General features: G+C 51.6%; 1 protein-coding gene across 3 annotated transcripts in view; it reads right to left on the bottom strand.

Moving 5' to 3' along the window:
• Positions 1-1,961: 1,961 nt before the first annotated feature.
• Positions 1,962-18,773, bottom strand: part of FPGS (folylpolyglutamate synthase) — a 52,870-nt gene continuing 36,058 nt past the window's right edge. For all 3 annotated transcript variants that reach the window (XM_083423077.1, XM_083423075.1, XM_083423076.1), the window contains exons 12-15: positions 16,122-16,272; positions 15,831-15,906; positions 13,924-13,990; positions 1,962-5,252 (exon numbers count right to left, since the gene is read on the bottom strand). In XM_083423077.1, coding sequence (XP_083279203.1) covers positions 4,816-5,252; positions 13,924-13,990; positions 15,831-15,906; positions 16,122-16,272 — 731 coding nt within the window. In that variant the 3' untranslated portion in view covers positions 1,962-4,815. The remainder of the gene's footprint in view (positions 5,253-13,923; positions 13,991-15,830; positions 15,907-16,121; positions 16,273-18,773) is intronic.

Genomic DNA, 18,773 nt, shown 5'->3' with positions numbered 1-18,773 from the left:
TCAGATGTTTGAAGTATATGCTCATGCTTTCATACACACTAGAAGAATCACAGCAACACCTAGTGACCATTCAAAGCTTTGCAAGTCGAAGTGCATTTAAAACCGCTGGCTGTTCCAGTCCAGGAAGTGATGGAAGGAAACACAGCCGAGTTTTAATAAACTGAAGCAGCAGAGTTAATAATGGCGGCATATCTTGTGGGTTGGTTATAAGTTCATGTGTTATTTCTTTTCCTCATGCAAAGTGGGTGAAACTCTAAACACAAAACCTCTTTGCAATGGTGTCTCCTTGCATCTCCTTCCCCAACTGCACAGCAGAGAGCGGGTAGGTTGTGGCTGGCTAAGTGCTGCTTTCCCAGGGCATCCTAGGGAGAACATAATAGTGAAGCTGACTCCTATAGCCAGAGATTGAATCTTCTGCTCACCAGCTGGTGACAGGAGGGTTCAATCCTGCTCAGTTTGACTGTGTATGTGTCCCTTAAGGGAACAGTCACATGCAGCCAAAGTTCAGTGCAGGGCTGTTCAAAAGGCCTAACGAACAGCCCATTGCTCTTCTCGCCCGACACCTTGTCTCCCAACAGCCCTGGATTGCTCTGCATAGGTCAACATGGGGCTCTCTCCACCAGACTCTGGTGAAGGCAGGATCCCGCCCCCTCCCCTGGAATCAGTGCAATTCAGTTCAGGATTCAGGCTTTGGCCAGACCTAGTGCACAGCCCTAGGAAGGCTGTGTGGACTTGAACTTGGGAAATCCAGGTGAATGGCTTGGTGCCAATCAAACATGCTCACCTTAACCTACCTAACATGTACACAACCTTCAGAGCCACCAGAGTTGTAGAAGGCAGAGATATATATGGGGGTGGGGGAGAGAATGATCATCTAAAGGGGCACCACAACTGGGTGCTGGCTGCCTGTCCCTATATCCAAATAGCTTGGATAGTCTTGGCAAGAGTCTCCCTGGGTTGAAAATGCTGCTGTTCATGGCCAAGTCAGCGAATGGCAGAACAGCAGCTACCCAGGACTTAGTCCTGGAGGAACATGCTGACCTGGCTTGTATAACAGAGACCTGGCTGCATGAAGCAGAGCAGGGGCATTAATGTCTCTCTTAGCCTTGCTCACCAGGGTTCTTTGCAGTGGCGTAGCGTGGGGGGTGCAGGGGAGGCCGGCCGCACCGGGCGCAACATCTGGGGGGGGGGCGCTCGCACTCACAGCTCTCTGCCCCTACCTGGCTCACTCTCTCTCTCTCACTGTAGTGCTGGCTGTGCGAATCTGATCCGAGCCGCCGGGTCGCTGCCCACTGTGGAGGAGGGGGGGTGCCAGGCGTGCAGTGCGGAGAGAGAGCGAGGGACTATCTGGGGGAGGGACAGTGCAGCGGGGGGGGGCGCAAATTACTTGCCTTGCCCCGGGTTAGGGGGCGCAAATTACTTGCCTTGCCCTGGGTGCTGACAACCCACGCTACGCCACTGGTTCTTTGTACAGCAGAAGCCAAGATCTGGAGGGGGGAAAGTGGTGGAGTTGCAATCGTCTATCGTGATTGCATCCCCCTAACCAGGTGTCCTCTGCCACAGCCTGCTGGGTTCAAGAGTGTATCTGAAGATGGGTGGCCAGGGCAGAATAGGAATCCTGTTGGGTGTAGCACCCACCCCCCACTGCTCAACAGTTTCCTTTCCTGAGCTAGCCAGGGTGGCCTGGGAGTTAGTGCTGGAGCCCCTCTGGCTTGTTATACTGGGGAGTGGGCTTTAACATTCAATATGAGGCTCCCCTGTCAGAAGTGGCTCAGGACTTCATGTCTGCCATGACAATCATGGGTCTTTCCCCAAGTAATTTCTGGCCCTGCTCATGGTACAGGGCACGCTCTGGACTTGGGTTTTGGTGACCTGATGAGTGGAGAAACTCTCTTTAGTTCCGTTGTCCTGTCAGATCTCACGGTGCTCCAAGGGCAGAGAAATAGACACAAACTGCAGAGTTCTAGTATGTCAGTTCTTTATTCAAAGCACCTGTTCCTGACTCGACAGATGTCTGGCAGAAACAACATATTTTGTTATTCCAAGACACACACACAAAGTCAGGTTTTTTTGTTTTTATAAAGGAACAAACAAGTCAAGAATATTGAAAAACAGTTACAAGATTTAAAATGAAATCAGGGGGGGAAATCCAGTTTTAAAAGAAAAGTGTTTCTTAAGAACTATCCATTTAAGTTTCCTCCCCCTTTAGGTGGGGTTGGGGAAGAGGGGTGGAAAGCCCTCTGTGTTTGTATACTAAAATACTGTGTTTTGTACTAAAAAAGCAGGTGATCACTATTTGTAATGTGCTCTATGAAGGTCGAGAGATTACTGGACCACCACCTTCAACAGGAATTCAGAACAAGGTTGAATTTCGGTTAGAACTAGCTTGAGTCTTTCTAGAACGCACACAGTTAAAAGGAGGGAAGAGACTTGCTTGGTCGTAAAGTAACAAAGGATGTGGGCAGTGAGCAGATCACGCTGCTCAGGACAGATGCCCCAAACCTGCTGCTCATGGCACTGGACCCGTTGTATTGGCTGAGTGGATCCCGGACAACAAGAACCACCAGGGGAAAATGCTCTAAGAACTCTGAAGTGCAGTACCATGGACAAAAGCGGGATAAATAAATCTCGTACCCAGCTCCTGCAGCTCTAGCAGGTGATGCTTTTTGCTGCATATTTGGCTCCACGAGAGCAGGGATGGGGACACAGAGACAAGGCATGAATGTTAACATTAAAGGTGGGGATGTTCTCCAGAAGGATCCGCTAGCAAAAATCTGGAGGATTATTGCTAGTTCCCAGGGGGTGGGCTTTACTAATTTCTCAAATAGTTATGCCCATTCATTTCAACAAGTCTACTTTAAGTAGGACTAATGTTGAATATAACTCGTTTGTTTCGTATCGCAAGCAGAGAGTAACCATTTTGGAAGAGCCCCCACTGCCACCCTTAAAAGTTTCCCCCCTTCTGCTTCTGCTACCGCCCCAGGAGTTCCCCAGTGGCATATTTATTCTCACCCTGCAGGCAGATGTTGAAATCAAGCAGATTCCAAACAGATGTGCATATCCATCCATCCAGCAAGGGCCGGGACTTGCAGCCAGATCATAAGACTCAGGAATGCAGGAGGGGCTTGACTGAAAGGCCTCCATCGAAAGCATTCCCATGCAAGGAAAGCTAAGACATCAGGGAGAAGGTGGCAAGCTTCTCTCTGACATAGAGATACTTGGCAACAAGCAGGTCACTGAATATTCAAGGGTGGTACAACCCGAAGATTTTCAAATATAAATCAAATATTATTATTTTTGAAGTCAAAGTCTGCATGGAGCAGTGACCCCTCCCTGAAACTGCTTTGCACACAATGGAGTCCAGTGCCCCACCCCCCAGAAAAAAATTCTGGGCCCTTTCTTTTTTGTTCGCTGTGTGCAATTTGATGGCAGGTAGAAAGTGGTCCTCCATATGTTGCTAGACTACAAATGCCAGCATCCCTGAGCCACTGGGCATGCAGGGTGGAGCGGATGAAGGCTGTGAAATCCAACCAGCACCAGGAGAGCCGAAAGGCCCCCACTCTGCTCCCTTTCCAGTGCAACCAGAGAAAGCACAAAGACTGCAGCTGTGCCTCTGAAACCAAGCAACAGTAAATGGCTTGCAGCGTTGACAGCATAAAACCTCTCATTTCAAACACTTAGCCCTGCTCTCCAAGAGGCGTTATTTTGAAAAGATGATGAAGAAAAAGGTTGCTCCGTCAAGTCATCAGGCAGTCATTGCTCTGCACTTTGTGACTGGACAGCACACAGACAGGAGCACAGTGGTTGCTCTCTTCCCACTCCAGCCCAAAGAGACAGGCACTTGTATCTCCAGCACACCCTCTGGGAAGCCCTCTCTGGCCATCTCATGATCCCCAGCCCCTTAACTGCCAACATCAACTGCATGGGTCAGGGTAACCTCCCGTATGGACCAGGATTTTGGGGGTGTGATGTGCAGATGCACCTAACTCTGCACAAGTCAACCACTTGGGCCTCACAGCCTGCTCTCCGGGGGACACTGATTGGCTTTCTCAGAAGCCAACGGCAAGGTCAGGAGTTCCTCGCTCAAGAGGAATTGTTTAGAACCGAAAAAACCAACACAGTGTTTCAAAACCGTACCAAAATGCTGAGTTGATACCCAGCACTCCAGAAGGAGAGATGATGAGGTGGTGAAGGAAAGAGGCTAGCAGTAAGATTCTTTTCTAAAGGCACATTGCAAGAGTCATCAGTCAAAGGCTACCAGCCATGCATTTGACTTGGTCAGACCAGTAGAGATGACAACAAAGAGCCAGCAAACCAGTGAGAACTCACACTGTGCTTGGCCCAGGATGGTGGCTGGGGGGCAGGCGGGTGCTTTGTAGTGGATGGGGGCTTCGTCTGCAGCAGCCACACACAATGAAGCAAGCAGGGGGGTGAGGGAAGAGAGGAAGATTTCCAAATTGGGGAGAAGGCAGGGGAATCTCTTTCTCTGGGTGGTGGGCTGGTGGCCATTTCCCCCACCTGTAGAACTTCAGTGCTGGGGTGGGGTGGGAATTCTGGCATCTAGAATGTTGCTGGAGGAGGCATCTTCTTTGCATAGCATGTTTGACCAGGAGGTTTCCATATTGTTCAGGTGTCAAGCCATGTTCCTCAGGAAAAAAAATTTAAGGAGGAATTAGAGGTTCCATGGACTCAGGAGGCAGCCCGCCATCTGCATGCTGCAGTGAAATCAGTGTGAAGGCGTGATCCAGCTTCCCAGTGGCATTTCAAGTAGGCAGCAAACCCAGGCCTCAAGAGAGGGGTGTCCAACAGCACCCTCTACTCCGAAAGAGATGGGTTGAGCAGCTTTAAGACACCGCCCACCAGGTGCAAGCTCCCCGTCACCAGGACCTGGATGGTGGCCGCTTCCTTGAGCAAGACAGCCCCGCTGCTGGCTGCGGGGTGAGGGTGGAGCACCCGGGACGCTGGAGGCTGGAAGTGAGGGTCCCTGCCTTGGGTGATCCACTGCAAGGCCTTGGAAATGCAAGGGAAGACCAAGGAGTTGGCGTTGAGTGGGCGTGCTGAGGGTGGGAAGAAGAGCTGGGGGCCGTGCAGGGGGGCCTGCTTCAGCCAGCCAGCCACCCCTTCCACTTCTGGCGAGGCAGACAGCCAGGGGTCCGTGCCCTCTTTCGCCTCCATCAGGCGGTTCCAGTGGCTCTGGTTCTGCAGGCAACGGGTCAGGACATTCTCCAGGGTGACATTGAAGTTCTGCTGATCTGTAAGGCCAAACACAACAACCATTTTGAAAAGAATAGAAAGAAGAGGAGGTGGAGTCACAGGGATGCCAGGGCCACCCACCCGCCCAGTCCCACACTAACGCGGCTTCGGGGCAGCCTCCCTTGGACGGTTGGCCAAAGTAGTACAGTAGTACCTTGGGTTACATACGCTTCAGGTTACATACACTTCAGGTTACAGACTCCACTAACCCAGAAATAGTACCTCGGGTTAAGAACTTCAGGATGAGAACAGTGCGGCGGCAGCGGGAGGCCCCTTTAGCTAAAGTGGTGCTTCAGGTTAAGAACAGTTTCAGGTTAAGAACGGACCTCCAGAATGAATTAAGTTCTTAACCCAAGGTACCACTGTATAGTGGTTAGAGTACTGGACTAGGACCTGGGAGAGATCAGGGTTCACATCCCTACTAGGCCGTGAAGCTCACTGGGTGCGACCTTGTGGGGCAGTCACAGCCTCTCAGCCTCACCTACCTCACAGGGCTATTGTTCAGATTGAAAGGGGGTAACCATGAGGCCACCTGGGGCTGCTTGGAGAAAAAGGTGGAGTGCAATAAATAAATAACTAAATAAATCCTCACCTCACCTTCCCTACATGGGCCAGCACTGACTGGTGGGCGGAACCACTTGCCTGTCAATCACCTGACTTAGCAATGGGACCTGGCAACCTTTCACCTGAACAGGGCTCTTCAAGCACCAGTGGTCAGCTGCGCCTGCTTCCGGTAGGGAGCTACGCCTCCACCTGTTCCTGAACTGGACGCCATATGATGTGAGGGTCTTTGACAGGTGGGCACGGCTTGGGTGAAATAGCCTTGGATAGGCCAAACAAGGAGGCATGGTGGGCTTCATTGGCCCTGGAGATCCCACCCCCCAACAGAAACTGAGGTGAGCTCTTATTTATGGGGAAGGGCCATAGCTCAGTGGCACATCATGTGCACTGCATGCCACAAGGCCTCAAGTTTAGCCAACCTTGGCATGGAAAGTTCAAGTAGCTGGTGTCTCTGTCCAAGACCCTGGAGAGCTGCTGCCAAACAGAGTATGGGCTAGACAGACAAATGGCCAGCTCTAAAGGCTCGTGTGTGTGTGTGTGTGTGTGTGTGTGTTTAGGGCAGCACAGATGGTCCCCCATCTAAATTTTATCTTCTCAGCAGCCAGCAAGTTAGGCTCAAAAATAGCAACTGGCCTAAAGAGCTTCGTGGCTGAGTAGGGTTTCGAACCCTTGTCTCAAAGCCTTTGGCATTTCTAGCCACTACAGTACACTCTGCATGGCCAAAGGTACAGCACTCCACTAGTTGCTCTGTGGCACCTGGAAACCTTTCAGCGCAGCCCCATCTTTTACCTGCCCCACACCTGGATGTCACTGTCTGTCTAAGGCAGGTGGGTGTGGCCTGGCTGGCGAAATGCAGAGGCCTCAGGGGCAGTATTTGGCCTACAGGCCGAAGGTCCACGACTGCCCTGCGGATCAGTAAGGATAGGACCCACTGCTTAGCAACACCCCTGCAGAAAACAAGGTAACCCATTTCTCTCTCAGACAGGTCACTTTTCCCATCCTAGATTTCCTAGACAGACTGATTATATTTCTATAATCCCGAAGTGGCTTACAAACAATAAATAATAACAACATGCTAGAGTGTAATAGAACATCACAAATACAGCGTAAATCATATACCATAATAAACAAGTCATCGACAAAACAATTACAATCTATAAAACACTGTTAACAAAGCAACAACTAAAAAATAAGTAAATTAAAGCAAAAGTCATATTGTATGTGTCAGGGGTTCAGGAGAAGAGTCGCAGGAGAGGCAGGAAACGGAGAGCGAGGGGGAGGAGTCTGAAGGAAATGTCAGCGACGACAGTAGTCCGAGGTCTCTGAGTCTCTCCAGTGACTCGGAGGATTCACAGAAAGGGGCCCCCATGGTCAGGGCAAGGGGGACACCTCGGGAAGAAGGGGCCAGAGGGGACTCAGAGAGTAACAGCTGGAAATCCGGACCAGCTTCCCCCCCAGAGTGCAGTAGGGGGGAGGAGTCCAAGGCATCGGGATCAGGGAGCGCGCAGGCAGAGGGAGAACGTGAGGCAGGAGTGGCCACACCCTCGTCAGGGAGCGAGGAAACGGTCATCAGGAAAGTTAAACGCGCGCGCGCGCCAAGTTCAAATGTACAGGAGGGCGGCAAGGTGGGCAGCCCGGGTAAGGAGCCAGGTCCTAAAGCCCGCCGAAGAGAGGGGGAGGAGTCAGAGGGGTCAAGCTCTGCGTCAGAAGAGTCCAGGAGGGAAGAGACACCGGGGGGTAGTAAGACCCAGAGGAAGAGAGAGAGAAGGAAGAGGTGGAGTAAGATTAGAGTGTTAAGCTGGTGCACAGGGGGCGGAGATCCAGATAGAGCTTCGCCGGTCTAAAGCTCAGACGTAGAGCTGGGACGCTGAGACTTGTAAATGGACACTATTCTTCAATAAAGACTTTGATACTGTACTACCGGCTAGCGTTGGTCCTTGGTGAGCTGGGACCCGGAGCCAGCTCTGACAGTAAGCTCTATCTCCAAATTTTAAAGTTTTGGCACCAAGAACCTCGCCACGTGAGTTGACGCAGCGAGGGCAGAGGAGGGGTGCTTCCAGCTCACAAAACTCAGGCAAGATGACGACGGAAGAGCAGATATCAGCCCTGCAAGAAGCTGTGACACGACTCAGCACGGAGGTAATTGCATCCAGAAAAAGAGAGGAGGAAATGAGTAGCGCCTACCGGGATCTCCAAGTAAGATTGGACGTGATTTCCAAACAGGGGCCACCTGGATCCAGAGCAGAGGGCATTGGATTGGGAAAGAGGGGAGGCAGCCTTGTATCCCATTTTGACGGGAGTTTACAGCAGTACCCCAACTTTAGAGCAGACCTGTTGTTTGCGCTGGATCTGCTTGACAAAGACTTTAGAGATGAAAGAGAGAAAGTGGGGTTTATCCTATCCCATTTGCATGGTGAAGCCAAAACGTGGCTGAGAAATTTATGGAGGGACAATGATCCGGCGCTCCAAGACGCGAAGGCTTTCATTAAAGCTATGGACTCGTGTTTTTTATCAAAGATAGACGTTGATATTGCCAGGAGAGACATACATGGACTTAAGCAAGGCAAAGCCAGCGTGCGTCAGTACCATACGCGTTTCTTCGGACTGGTTCATGCACTGGGATGGGACAAAGCTTCTGTGCCAGTGAGAGATCTCTTTTGGGAGGGCTTGAATGCAGAAGTAAAAGCCGAAATTGGAAGGGGGGAGAGGCCAAGGAGCACCCAGGAAGTGGTCCAGAGGGCTCTGGAGATCGGGGTGCATCTGGAGGAACGTCCTTACAACAGAGAAGAAGGACGTTGGGGAAGGGCACCAGCCAGAGCACCTCCCTTCTATCCCAAAGAAGCAGCGCGTGCGCAGTCCACGCCCTCACAGGGAGGGGGAGAGGAACCGATGGAACTCGGAGGTGCCAGGGCTCAGTCAGCTACCAGAGCCCTCACGCCGGGAGCAGTCAAACCGAAGCCTCCTAGAGGGAACAGGAAGTGCTACATCTGCGACAGTGCTCAACACATGGCGAAAGAGTGTCCCCAGAGGCTCCACAAGCATACTGCAGCATCGGCAACAGTGACAGAAGCAACGCAGCAGGGAAACGACAGAGTCTGGCTGGAGGAAGAGGTACTGGGGTCCAGCCAGACAAATCAATGAAACAATCCCCAGCACTTTTGCAACCCACAGACCCCCTCCCACCCAAACCAGTGGTGCAGCTTACAGCGTCTCTCCAACTGCCCAACGGAAGCACTCTGGAAGTGCCGATCACCATTGACTCCGGCAGCAACGCCGACTTTATAGGACTGGATTTTATTCAGCAACACAATATACCACTGCTGCCAGCCACACTGCCCCTGAAGGTTGTCACAGTGGATGGCAGAGACTTGTTAGGGGGGCAGGTGGTGCAACAAACGCAACCAATGGTGATGCGGATTGGGAACCACCAAGAGGTCATCAGCTTCAACGTCACCAAACTGTCAGGCACGCCGGTAGTGTTGGGCATGAGTTGGCTGCACAGGCACAGCCCAGCATTGGCGTGGTATCAGCGCCAATTGACCTTCGGTTCCTCCTATTGCGCGGAACATTGCATTCTTCATAGCCCGGAAGAAGGAGGGGAAGACACGCAGCTACAATTGAGCACGCTGCAAGCAGTGCCACGCAAGTACGCAGCGTTTTTGGAGGTTTTCTGCGAGAAGGAAGCGGACAAGCTGCCTCCCCACAGGCCCTATGACTGCCAGATTGACCTCCTGCCAGGGGCGACGCTGCCAGCAGGGAAACTGTATTCCATGTCTGAAGACGAGCTGCAGGAGCTCAAGGAGTTCATAGACCTCAACTTGAAGCGCGGTTTCATCCGGGAGTCGAAGGCAGCGGGGGGCAGTCCTGTATTCTTTGTGAAGAAAAAGGACACGCCCCCAAAAAGACTTGTAGTGGATTTCAGGCTCTTAAATTCAAAGACCAAGCCCACAGCCTTTCCAATGCCCAAAATAGATGACCTGCTTGCAACGGTGAGGAAAGGACGCGTTTTTACAAAGTTGGATCTGAGAGGGGCGTACAACCTGATTCGCATACGGGAGGGGGACGAGTGGAAGACTGCCATGTTCACGCCCCTGGGCACATATGAATACAGAGTTATGCCCTTCGGTTTACAAAATGGCGCCCACTGTTTTCAAGCGTTCATGCATCACGTCCTGGCGGGTCTTCTCTACAAGAAATGCGTCTGCTTCTTGGACGACATCCTGATATTCTCAGAATCTGAGGAGACCCACGAGGGGGACGTCAAGGAGGTTCTGCAGCGACTGCAGGAGCATCGGCTATACGCAAAGCTGGAGAAGTGCCAGTTCGACAGGAAGGAGGTGGATTTCCTGGGCTACAAGCTGTCGGACAAGGGGCTCGCCATGGACAGCGCCAAGGTTCGCGCGGTGTTGGATTGGAAGAGCCCGCGCAATCGGAAGGAGGTCCAGAGGTTTGTGGGGTTTGCCAACTTTTACCGCAAGTTCATCAAGGGGTTCGCAATGCAGACAGCGGCCATTACCGACACGCTCAGCTCCAAGAAGAAGAAGTTCATCTGGACGGAGCAAGCGGAGCAGTCCTTCCAGAACCTCAAGCGTCTCTTCTCGTCCGAAGGGCAGCTACTGCATGTGAATCCCGGCAAACCGCTGAGGGTTGAGACGGACGCCTCAGACAGAGCCGTGGGCGCCGTACTGTTGCAGGAGGACCCGCAGGGGGACTGGCGCCCGTGTGCCTTCTACTCCAGGAAGCTCAGCAAGTCAGAGCAGAACTACACCATCTGGGACAGGGAGTTGCTGGCCATTCATGCAGCATTCAAGGCGTGGCGGCACTTCCTCATCGGGGCCAAACACACGGTGCAGGTTCGCACGGATCATAAGAACTTGGAGTACTGGCGCACGGCAAGGTTCCTGAACCAGCGGCACATCAGATGGGCGGAGTTCTTTGCGGATTTCGACTTCAGGATAGAATACATCCCAGGCGACAACAACATCATGGCAGATGCACTGTCCAGAAAGCCGCAATACCTCGAAGAAGCGGCGCCAGCAGCGGCCAAACACATTTTCGCCCAGAAAGCCTGGGCGTGCGCTTCCGCAACTGTGGACATAGAGGCGGTCCGTCGAGCACTGCAGGAGGACTCCTTCGCTCTAGCCAAGATGGAGGAGGTGCGCAAGGGCACGGTGAAAAACGACGAGTTCCAAATACGAGACGGATTGCTCATCCGCAGAGGAGCACTCTATGTACCGGGAGATAAGCTCCGTGCGAAAGTGCTGCAACAGTTACACGACGCGCCAACCGCCGGGCACTTCGGCAAAGAGAAGACGGCGGAACTCGTTGCCAGAGATTTCTGGTGGCCCAAGATGAGGGGGGAAGTCGCGGAGTACGTCTCGAGGTGCGACACCTGCCAAAGGGCCAAGTCAGTACACAAACCTCCGGCAGGACTGCTCGAACCGCTGCAGACCCCGAGCGAACCGTGGGAGAGGGTGGCACTGGACTTTGTCACGGATTTACCCAGCTCGAGGGGTAAAACGGCAGTGCTAGTGGTGGTGGACATGTTCACTAAAATGGCCCACTTCATTCCGTGCGCGAAGGTGGCCACGGCAGAACAGACTGCCAAACTGTTCATAGACCACGTCTTCAGAGTGCATGGACTGCCACGGTCTATCTTGTCCGACAGGGGGCGCCAGTTCATTTCGAGCTTCTGGCAGAAGCTGATGGGTTTCCTGAACGTCAAGATCAACCTAGCGTCGGCGAGACACCCGCAGACCAACGGACAAGCGGAGCGCGTCAACGCCATCATGCAGCAGTACCTGAGATGCTACGCAAATCAACAGCCGACGACATGGGTGGACTACCTGCCGCTCGCTGAGTTCGCCTACAACAACACGAAGCACGTGTCCACAGGGGTGACGCCGTTCTTCGCCAACAACGGGAGGCATCCCAGAACCTTCCCGGGATTAGAGAGACTAGGGGAGGGGGAGCCACAGGCAGCGGAAGTCTTGGCGGCGGAATTGCAGGAAGTCCACGAGCAGCTTAGGAGGCAGTTAGAGCTTGCAAAGCACGCATACAAACTGCAGGCTGACAAGCACAGAAGGGTTGGGGAAGACATACAGGTGGGTGACTGGGTGTGGTTAGCGGCCCACGCAGTGCCGACCAGATCCTTAGCTAAGAAGAAACTCGGACATAAGCAGCTAGGACCTTACCTGGTTGAGGCACAGATCAATCCGGTGGCCTTCCGGTTGACACTTCCGGAAGGATCCAGAATGCACCCAGTATTCCATAGGTCGGTGCTCACGCCCTACAAAGCGCCTCACCGATTTCAGGCGCAGGGCACGGCACCAGACCAGTATAGGGAGATCCCCCCAAGGAGGGAGTCGCCAAGTAGGGAACCCATCAACCAGGTCACAGAGATTTTGGACTCGAGATGGGGGGAAGAGGGAGTAGAATATTTTCTCGCAAGGGAAGGTACCCCGGCCAGCGCCAACAGTTGGGTGCCGGACTATGCCCTGGACGAGCCTCTCCTCAAAGAGGAGTTTCATGCCTTGTTCCCACACAGGCCCATGCCAGCCGAGTATTTCGACGACTGGCTTTTCACACCCACGCTTTCTACCAGCACGTTCCAGGGATTCACCTCGGACGAAGAACCAGCATTAGAAACACGTTCACCGGAGGACTCGCCCTCGGGGTTTGCCTCAGACCGCTCCTTTTGGTGGGACAATCGAGGAGAAGAGAGGTGGCTGAGGGGCCCTTGGCAGGCAACGGACCCAGAGGGGAACGAGGGTGAGAGGGACATGGACGTGATGGGGGAGGACGTGGGGTTTGAGCATGGCGGCACGGAGATGGAAGCAGAGGAGAACGAGGTCGGCGAAGACATGGAGGACGAGCCGGATTTCTCTAACTGGATGCACGCCACGGGGGACGAACTGTATCCACCATTCACCCCCACAACGACGGAGCACCCAGCACCCCCGCCGGAGGAAGGGGAGGGGGGAAGGGGGGGCTTCGAGGGGGGGATGGATGTCAGGGGTTCAGGAGAAGAGTCGCAGGAGAGGCAGGAAACGGAGAGCGAGGGGGAGGAGTCTGAAGGAAATGTCAGCGACGACAGTAGTCCGAGGTCTCTGAGTCTCTCCAGTGACTCGGAGGATTCACAGAAAGGGGCCCCCATGGTCAGGGCAAGGGGGACACCTCGGGAAGAAGGGGCCAGAGGGGACTCAGAGAGTAACAGCTGGAAATCCGGACCAGCTTCCCCCCCAGAGTGCAGTAGGGGGGAGGAGTCCAAGGCATCGGGATCAGGGAGCGCGCAGGCAGAGGGAGAACGTGAGGCAGGAGTGGCCACACCCTCGTCAGGGAGCGAGGAAACGGTCATCAGGAAAGTTAAACGCGCGCGCGCGCCAAGTTCAAATGTACAGGAGGGCGGCAAGGTGGGCAGCCCGGGTAAGGAGCCAGGTCCTAAAGCCCGCCGAAGAGAGGGGGAGGAGTCAGAGGGGTCAAGCTCTGCGTCAGAAGAGTCCAGGAGGGAAGAGACACCGGGGGGTAGTAAGACCCAGAGGAAGAGAGAGAGAAGGAAGAGGTGGAGTAAGATTAGAGTGTTAAGCTGGTGCACAGGGGGCGGAGATCCAGATAGAGCTTCGCCGGTCTAAAGCTCAGACGTAGAGCTGGGACGCTGAGACTTGTAAATGGACACTATTCTTCAATAAAGACTTTGATACTGTACTACCGGCTAGCGTTGGTCCTTGGTGAGCTGGGACCCGGAGCCAGCTCTGACAGTATGATTCCCAAATCAATACAGCATTAAAACCCTGCACGCTTAAGCTAATGAAAACCAATGAGGGGCATTTGCAGTTATTTAAATAGGAGTGGGAGAGAGATTATAATTATAGCAAAGAAGGTCTACCTTTAGCCCTCCAGATGTCACTGGAGTACAACTCCCATCAGCTCCTGGCCAGGGGTGATAGGAGCTGCACCTCAACATCTAGAATCATAGAGTTGGAAGGGAGCCAAGGGTCATTTAGTCCAACGCCCCGCAATGCAGGGACCAAAGGTCCCCACAGCTGATCTAGCCCAACTCCATGTGGCCATATTTCATTAGCGATTTACCAACCCTGCCCTGTGACTGACCTGCATTTCCCACGGTGGACACTTCGGTGAAATTGGGGCAGAAAACGGCATAGTCAAACTGGCAAGGCTGAAAATGTAAGAGGAATAAAGATTATAAAAGCAGCCACTGCACTGATTCACACCTGTGAGGGAGAAAGCAAAGGTTGAATCTGGCTTGGACTGCACCACAGCATGTCTTATGTCTCAGTGAACCGCAGGATATACAAAGCAGGGATAGGGCAACTGTGGCCCTACAGGTGTTGCTGAATGCCAACCCCCAGCAGCTCCTGCTACCATGGCCAATGGTCAGAGATGGTGAAGCTGCATTCCAACAACATCTGGAGGGCTACAGGTTCCCCACCCCGAACAAACCTTTACATGTGGAAACACAGCATGTCAGGAATAGTTTTCTTACTTATTTATTAAATTTATTAGTCACTCTTTTCTATTTGTTTACCACAGCAACTCAAAGTGACTTACCATATTTTAAGCAAAAACCCAAACCCAAATGCATTAAGACCAGCATTTTAAAAAATCCTTAAAAGATCCCACCTGTGCAAAAAAGCCATAGACCTGATGAAAGATGTGTGTTTTTGTCTGGCACTTAAATATATGTACTAATGGCACCAGGCAGGCCTCCATTGGAGAACATTCCATAAATGGGGAGCCACCACTGAAAAGGCTTGTTTTCATGTTGCCAACCTACAAGCAGACCTCCATATGTGCCTTCAGGGGGCACATATGAAGAGAGGTGGTCTTTGAGGCATCAGGGTCTTGAGCAGCATACAACTTTATAGATAAAAACCAGCACTTTTGAACTGGGCCTGGAAACTAATCAACAGCCAGTGCCCAGGATCTATGTGCTCAGACCGTCTTGTCCAAGTGAGCAACCTGGCTGCTGAATCCTGCAATAGCTGAAGGAAAGGTTGTAAATGTAGGGGGGGGAAATAATGATTGGGGGATGCGGGTGGCGCTGTGGTGTATACCACTGAGCTTTGGGCTTCCCAATTGGAAGGTTGGCGGTTCGAATCCCCACGACAGGGTAAGCTCCCGTTGTTCGGTCCCTGCTCCTGCCAACCTAGCAGTTCGAAAGCACGTCAAAGTGGAAGTAGATCAATAGGTACCACTCCGGCGGGAAGGTAAACGAGGTTTCCGTGCGCTGCTCTGGTTTCACCAGAAGCAGATTAGTCATGCTGGCCACATGACCTGGAAAAACTGTCTGCGGACAAATGCTGGCTCCCTCGGCCTATAGAGCAAGATGAGCGTGCAACCCCAGAGTCGTCTGCGACTGGACTTAGCTGACAGGGGTCCTTAACCTTTAAATAATGATAGAAGCATTTCAGCTGAAACACTTGGAAGCCAGTTATGATGGATGCCAGCCCTATGACCCTCAGGAGGAAGTTCCACACATGAGGGGGACACCTCTTATAAGGCCCCGTCTCTGGTGCAGCCTTCACCAGTCTTGATTTACAACTCCTATCAGTCCCAAAACATCTCAAGGGCACCAGCTTGGCAAAGGCTGCATTGGCATTTTCAAATCTAACTGATTGGCCAGAAAGCAGAGCCTCTAAAGGGGTAGGTCGGCTTGAGGAAACCCCATTTGTGGAATGTTTTCCTCAAGGAGTCATGGCTGAGGGCACACTTTATGTCCTTTTGCCACCAGGGAAGCATATACCGCACTGTATTATTTCCCAGACCATTCACAGTGTCAGCAGAGCTCTTACATTTATTCTGCACATAAGCTGATGAATTTCATTTTCCCCTGCTGCTTTAATGGCCGCTGACCTTTGTTTCCAAATCATTTAATATTACTATTATTATTTTTGTAATGGTTTGATGGTTGTCCTGAAAGCCATGTTAAAGCAGAGTGAGGCACTTCCCCCCCCTCCTATTTTTTAAGGGGGAGGGAAGCAAACAAGAAAACTCACCAGCAGCAGCTTAAGCAGAGCGGCAGTATCACGATCGCCTGTCACGTTGAAGAGCAGCACCCGGACTTCAGAACCGCTGCAAAGGCAAGGAAAGAGTCAGGTCTCATGATCTATTCACCACCAGCCCAGCTCAGTGGAAGACAGACACTCAGAAGGCCAGAAGATCTCACAAGTTATAAGGACGGCCACCAATTTCTTTAAAAGAGGATCAGACAAATTTATTCAGGATAAGGCTATTCTAAGCAGTAGAGGCTCAGAATGGAAAGAGACCCCAGCCAAACCCTCGCTTACTCTGCAGGCTTCTCCTCATTCAGGGCAGCTTTGCGAAACCAGCGGACGCAGGCCTGTATACTGCTGGTGGTGTGGGCCCCATCGATGTACCACGTCACGGGACCGTGGTGCAGCACCTGGTTTCGACCGAGCCACACGGCTTCCTGCAACCCTGGAGAGCAAAACAGACAGAGGTGGAGGCTAAGCAGGAACAATGCCCTGTACAACAAGACCTACACAGGCCTTTATTTGTATCTGCTGCTACGTTCGCATCTTCCCCATTTCCCCTGAGGAAAGTAGTACATGATGAGACAGAAAAATAAATTGCCATATTTTTCGCTCTATAAGACGCACCAGACCACAAGATGCACCTAGTTTTTGGAGGAGGAAAACAAGAAAAAAAATATTCTGAAGCCAGAACAGCAAGAGGGATCGCTATGCAGTGAAAGCAGCAATCCCTCTTGCTGTTCTGGCTTCTGGGATAGCTGCACAGCCTGCATTCGCTCCATAAGATGCACACACATCCCCCCTTACTTTTTAGGAGGCAAAAAGTGAGTCTTATAGAGCCAAAAATACGGTAAAAAACCCAGCCTTTCACTCCAGAGAGGACCCAAAGCCATTCTCTACCAGTGCAATAACAAAACACTAAGTAATAAAAAAATGTATAAATCACACACCCATAAAACATTAGTAAATTATTAACAATCACAGAAATCAGGGTGCTAAAAATCAGGGCGTTAATAGTCTGGGAATGTACTAGTGGATAGATGTTTCCAACAGAGGCTGGAAGCACCAAAACGTTTGTGGCGCATGAGCTCATGAGAGGAAGTTGTTTCATAGCAAAGGTGAGGAGTCTTTGCCGCCTCAGCCTGGACTGGTCCATGTCAGCTGAGCCACGCCCAGTTCCCCCACACCCAACAGCATATTTAACATTAAGTGTGGGGCAAATAAAAAACCTGGTCCAGCTGAAAGGAGTTTTGCAGGAACCGCTAAGCAGATGAACGGCAGTGCCTACAAAGTCCCATTCAAAGTGCTCCGCAAGACAGTCATTCGTTCATTCATTTTATCTCTATACCACTTTTCTACACACAAAAATCATGCTCAGCGGCCTACAACAAAGAAACAAACACTACAAAAAACAATTTCGTAACAACAAAGCAACATACAAAATACAAAAAAAAATACATTTCAATACTATGCCTCCTCGGTCAGCTGGACAAAAACCACTAAAGTAACAAAGGTTCACAGCTAGACATGTTTTAGCATATTACAGCCAACATTCCTTGAGTGCAAAACTCTGGATCAAGCAGTGTAGAGGCTGTTTCTTACACGTTTTCCTTCATAACATTAGGACCAGAAAATGAGCTTTAAAAGTCAACCAGCCAGACACACACAAAATACAAAATCCTTTCAAACATCTGTGTCTGTGTGTGGATAACCTGTGGTCCTCCAGATGTTGTTGATCTACACCAGCCATCATCCCTGAGCATTGGCCATGCTGGTTGGGCCGGGTGAGAGTTGGGAATTCAACATCTGGAGGGGCTGCAAGTTCGCCACCGTGGCGCTAACTGCGGATGCTGGAGGCTGGGAAAAGCACGTACTCTGCACTCTTTCTCCTTTGTCTAATGTGGGAACTGACGGAACAGAGGCAGAACACACCAAGATAGGAATCGCCACCTCAAAAGCCTGCATTGTTGGTTTCCTCAAGTTCTGAGGGAAGGTAAGCCATAATTCTTGCTGCGACATTGCCTTGAGCAATTAAATATTTTTGAATTCATTCTTTTCGTATCACGCCTTGCCTTCCGCATCCATTTGCGTGGGAGCTGCCTCCTTTGAAGTCATTGACAGGAAAGCCAAGGAGGCGAAACGTGTCTACACTGTTGTTTACTTTATGCGAAAGCAAAATGTTCGCACTGGGTCAAACTACCGCTTGCCAAAAGTCAAAGGCAACAGCAGTTTGGTCCATGTCAGCTGAGCCATGCCCGGTTCCCCTACATCCAACAGCATAGTTGACATCAAGTGTCAAGGGGCACGTAAAAACCTGGTTCAGCTGAAAGGAGTTTTGCAGGAACCCCTAAGCAGATGATCTGCAGTGTCCACAAAGACCCATTCAAAGTGCTCCACAAGACAGTTCTTCGTTCATTCCTTTTATTTCTATACCACTTTTCCACACACAAAAATAATGCTCAGCGGCCTACAACAAAGAAACAAACACTACAAAAAAAAAAATCGTAACAACAAAGCAACATAAAAAGGTAAAGGTACCCATGCCTGTAGGGGCCAGTGGTGTCCGACTCTAGGTTGTGCGCCCATCTCACTTAAGAGCACTGTCCAAAGACACTTCCGGGTCACGTGGCCAGCGTGAAGGAGCTGCTCTGGCGAGCCAGCACCAGCGCCGCACACGGAAACGCCGTTTACCTTCCCGCTATAAAGCGGTACCTATTCATCTACTTGCACTTAAGAGTGCTTTCGAACTGCTAGGTGGGCAGGAGCTGGGACCGAAGACGGGAGCTCACCCCGTCACAGGGATTCGAACTGCCAACCATGCGATTGGCAAGTCCTAGGCACTGAGGTTTTACCCACAGAGCCACCCGCGTCCCTAACAAAGCAACATACAAAATACAAAAAACCCCACATATTTCAATACTATAAATAAAACAAGATTACTTAAAA

This window comes from Podarcis tiliguerta (genome assembly GCF_965153285.1).
Source record: "Podarcis tiliguerta genome assembly, chromosome: Z".
NCBI classification, from domain to species: Eukaryota; Metazoa; Chordata; class Lepidosauria; order Squamata; family Lacertidae; genus Podarcis; species Podarcis tiliguerta.
Note: the sequence above shows the minus strand (reverse complement) of the source record. Positions and strands in the feature narration are given on the sequence as shown.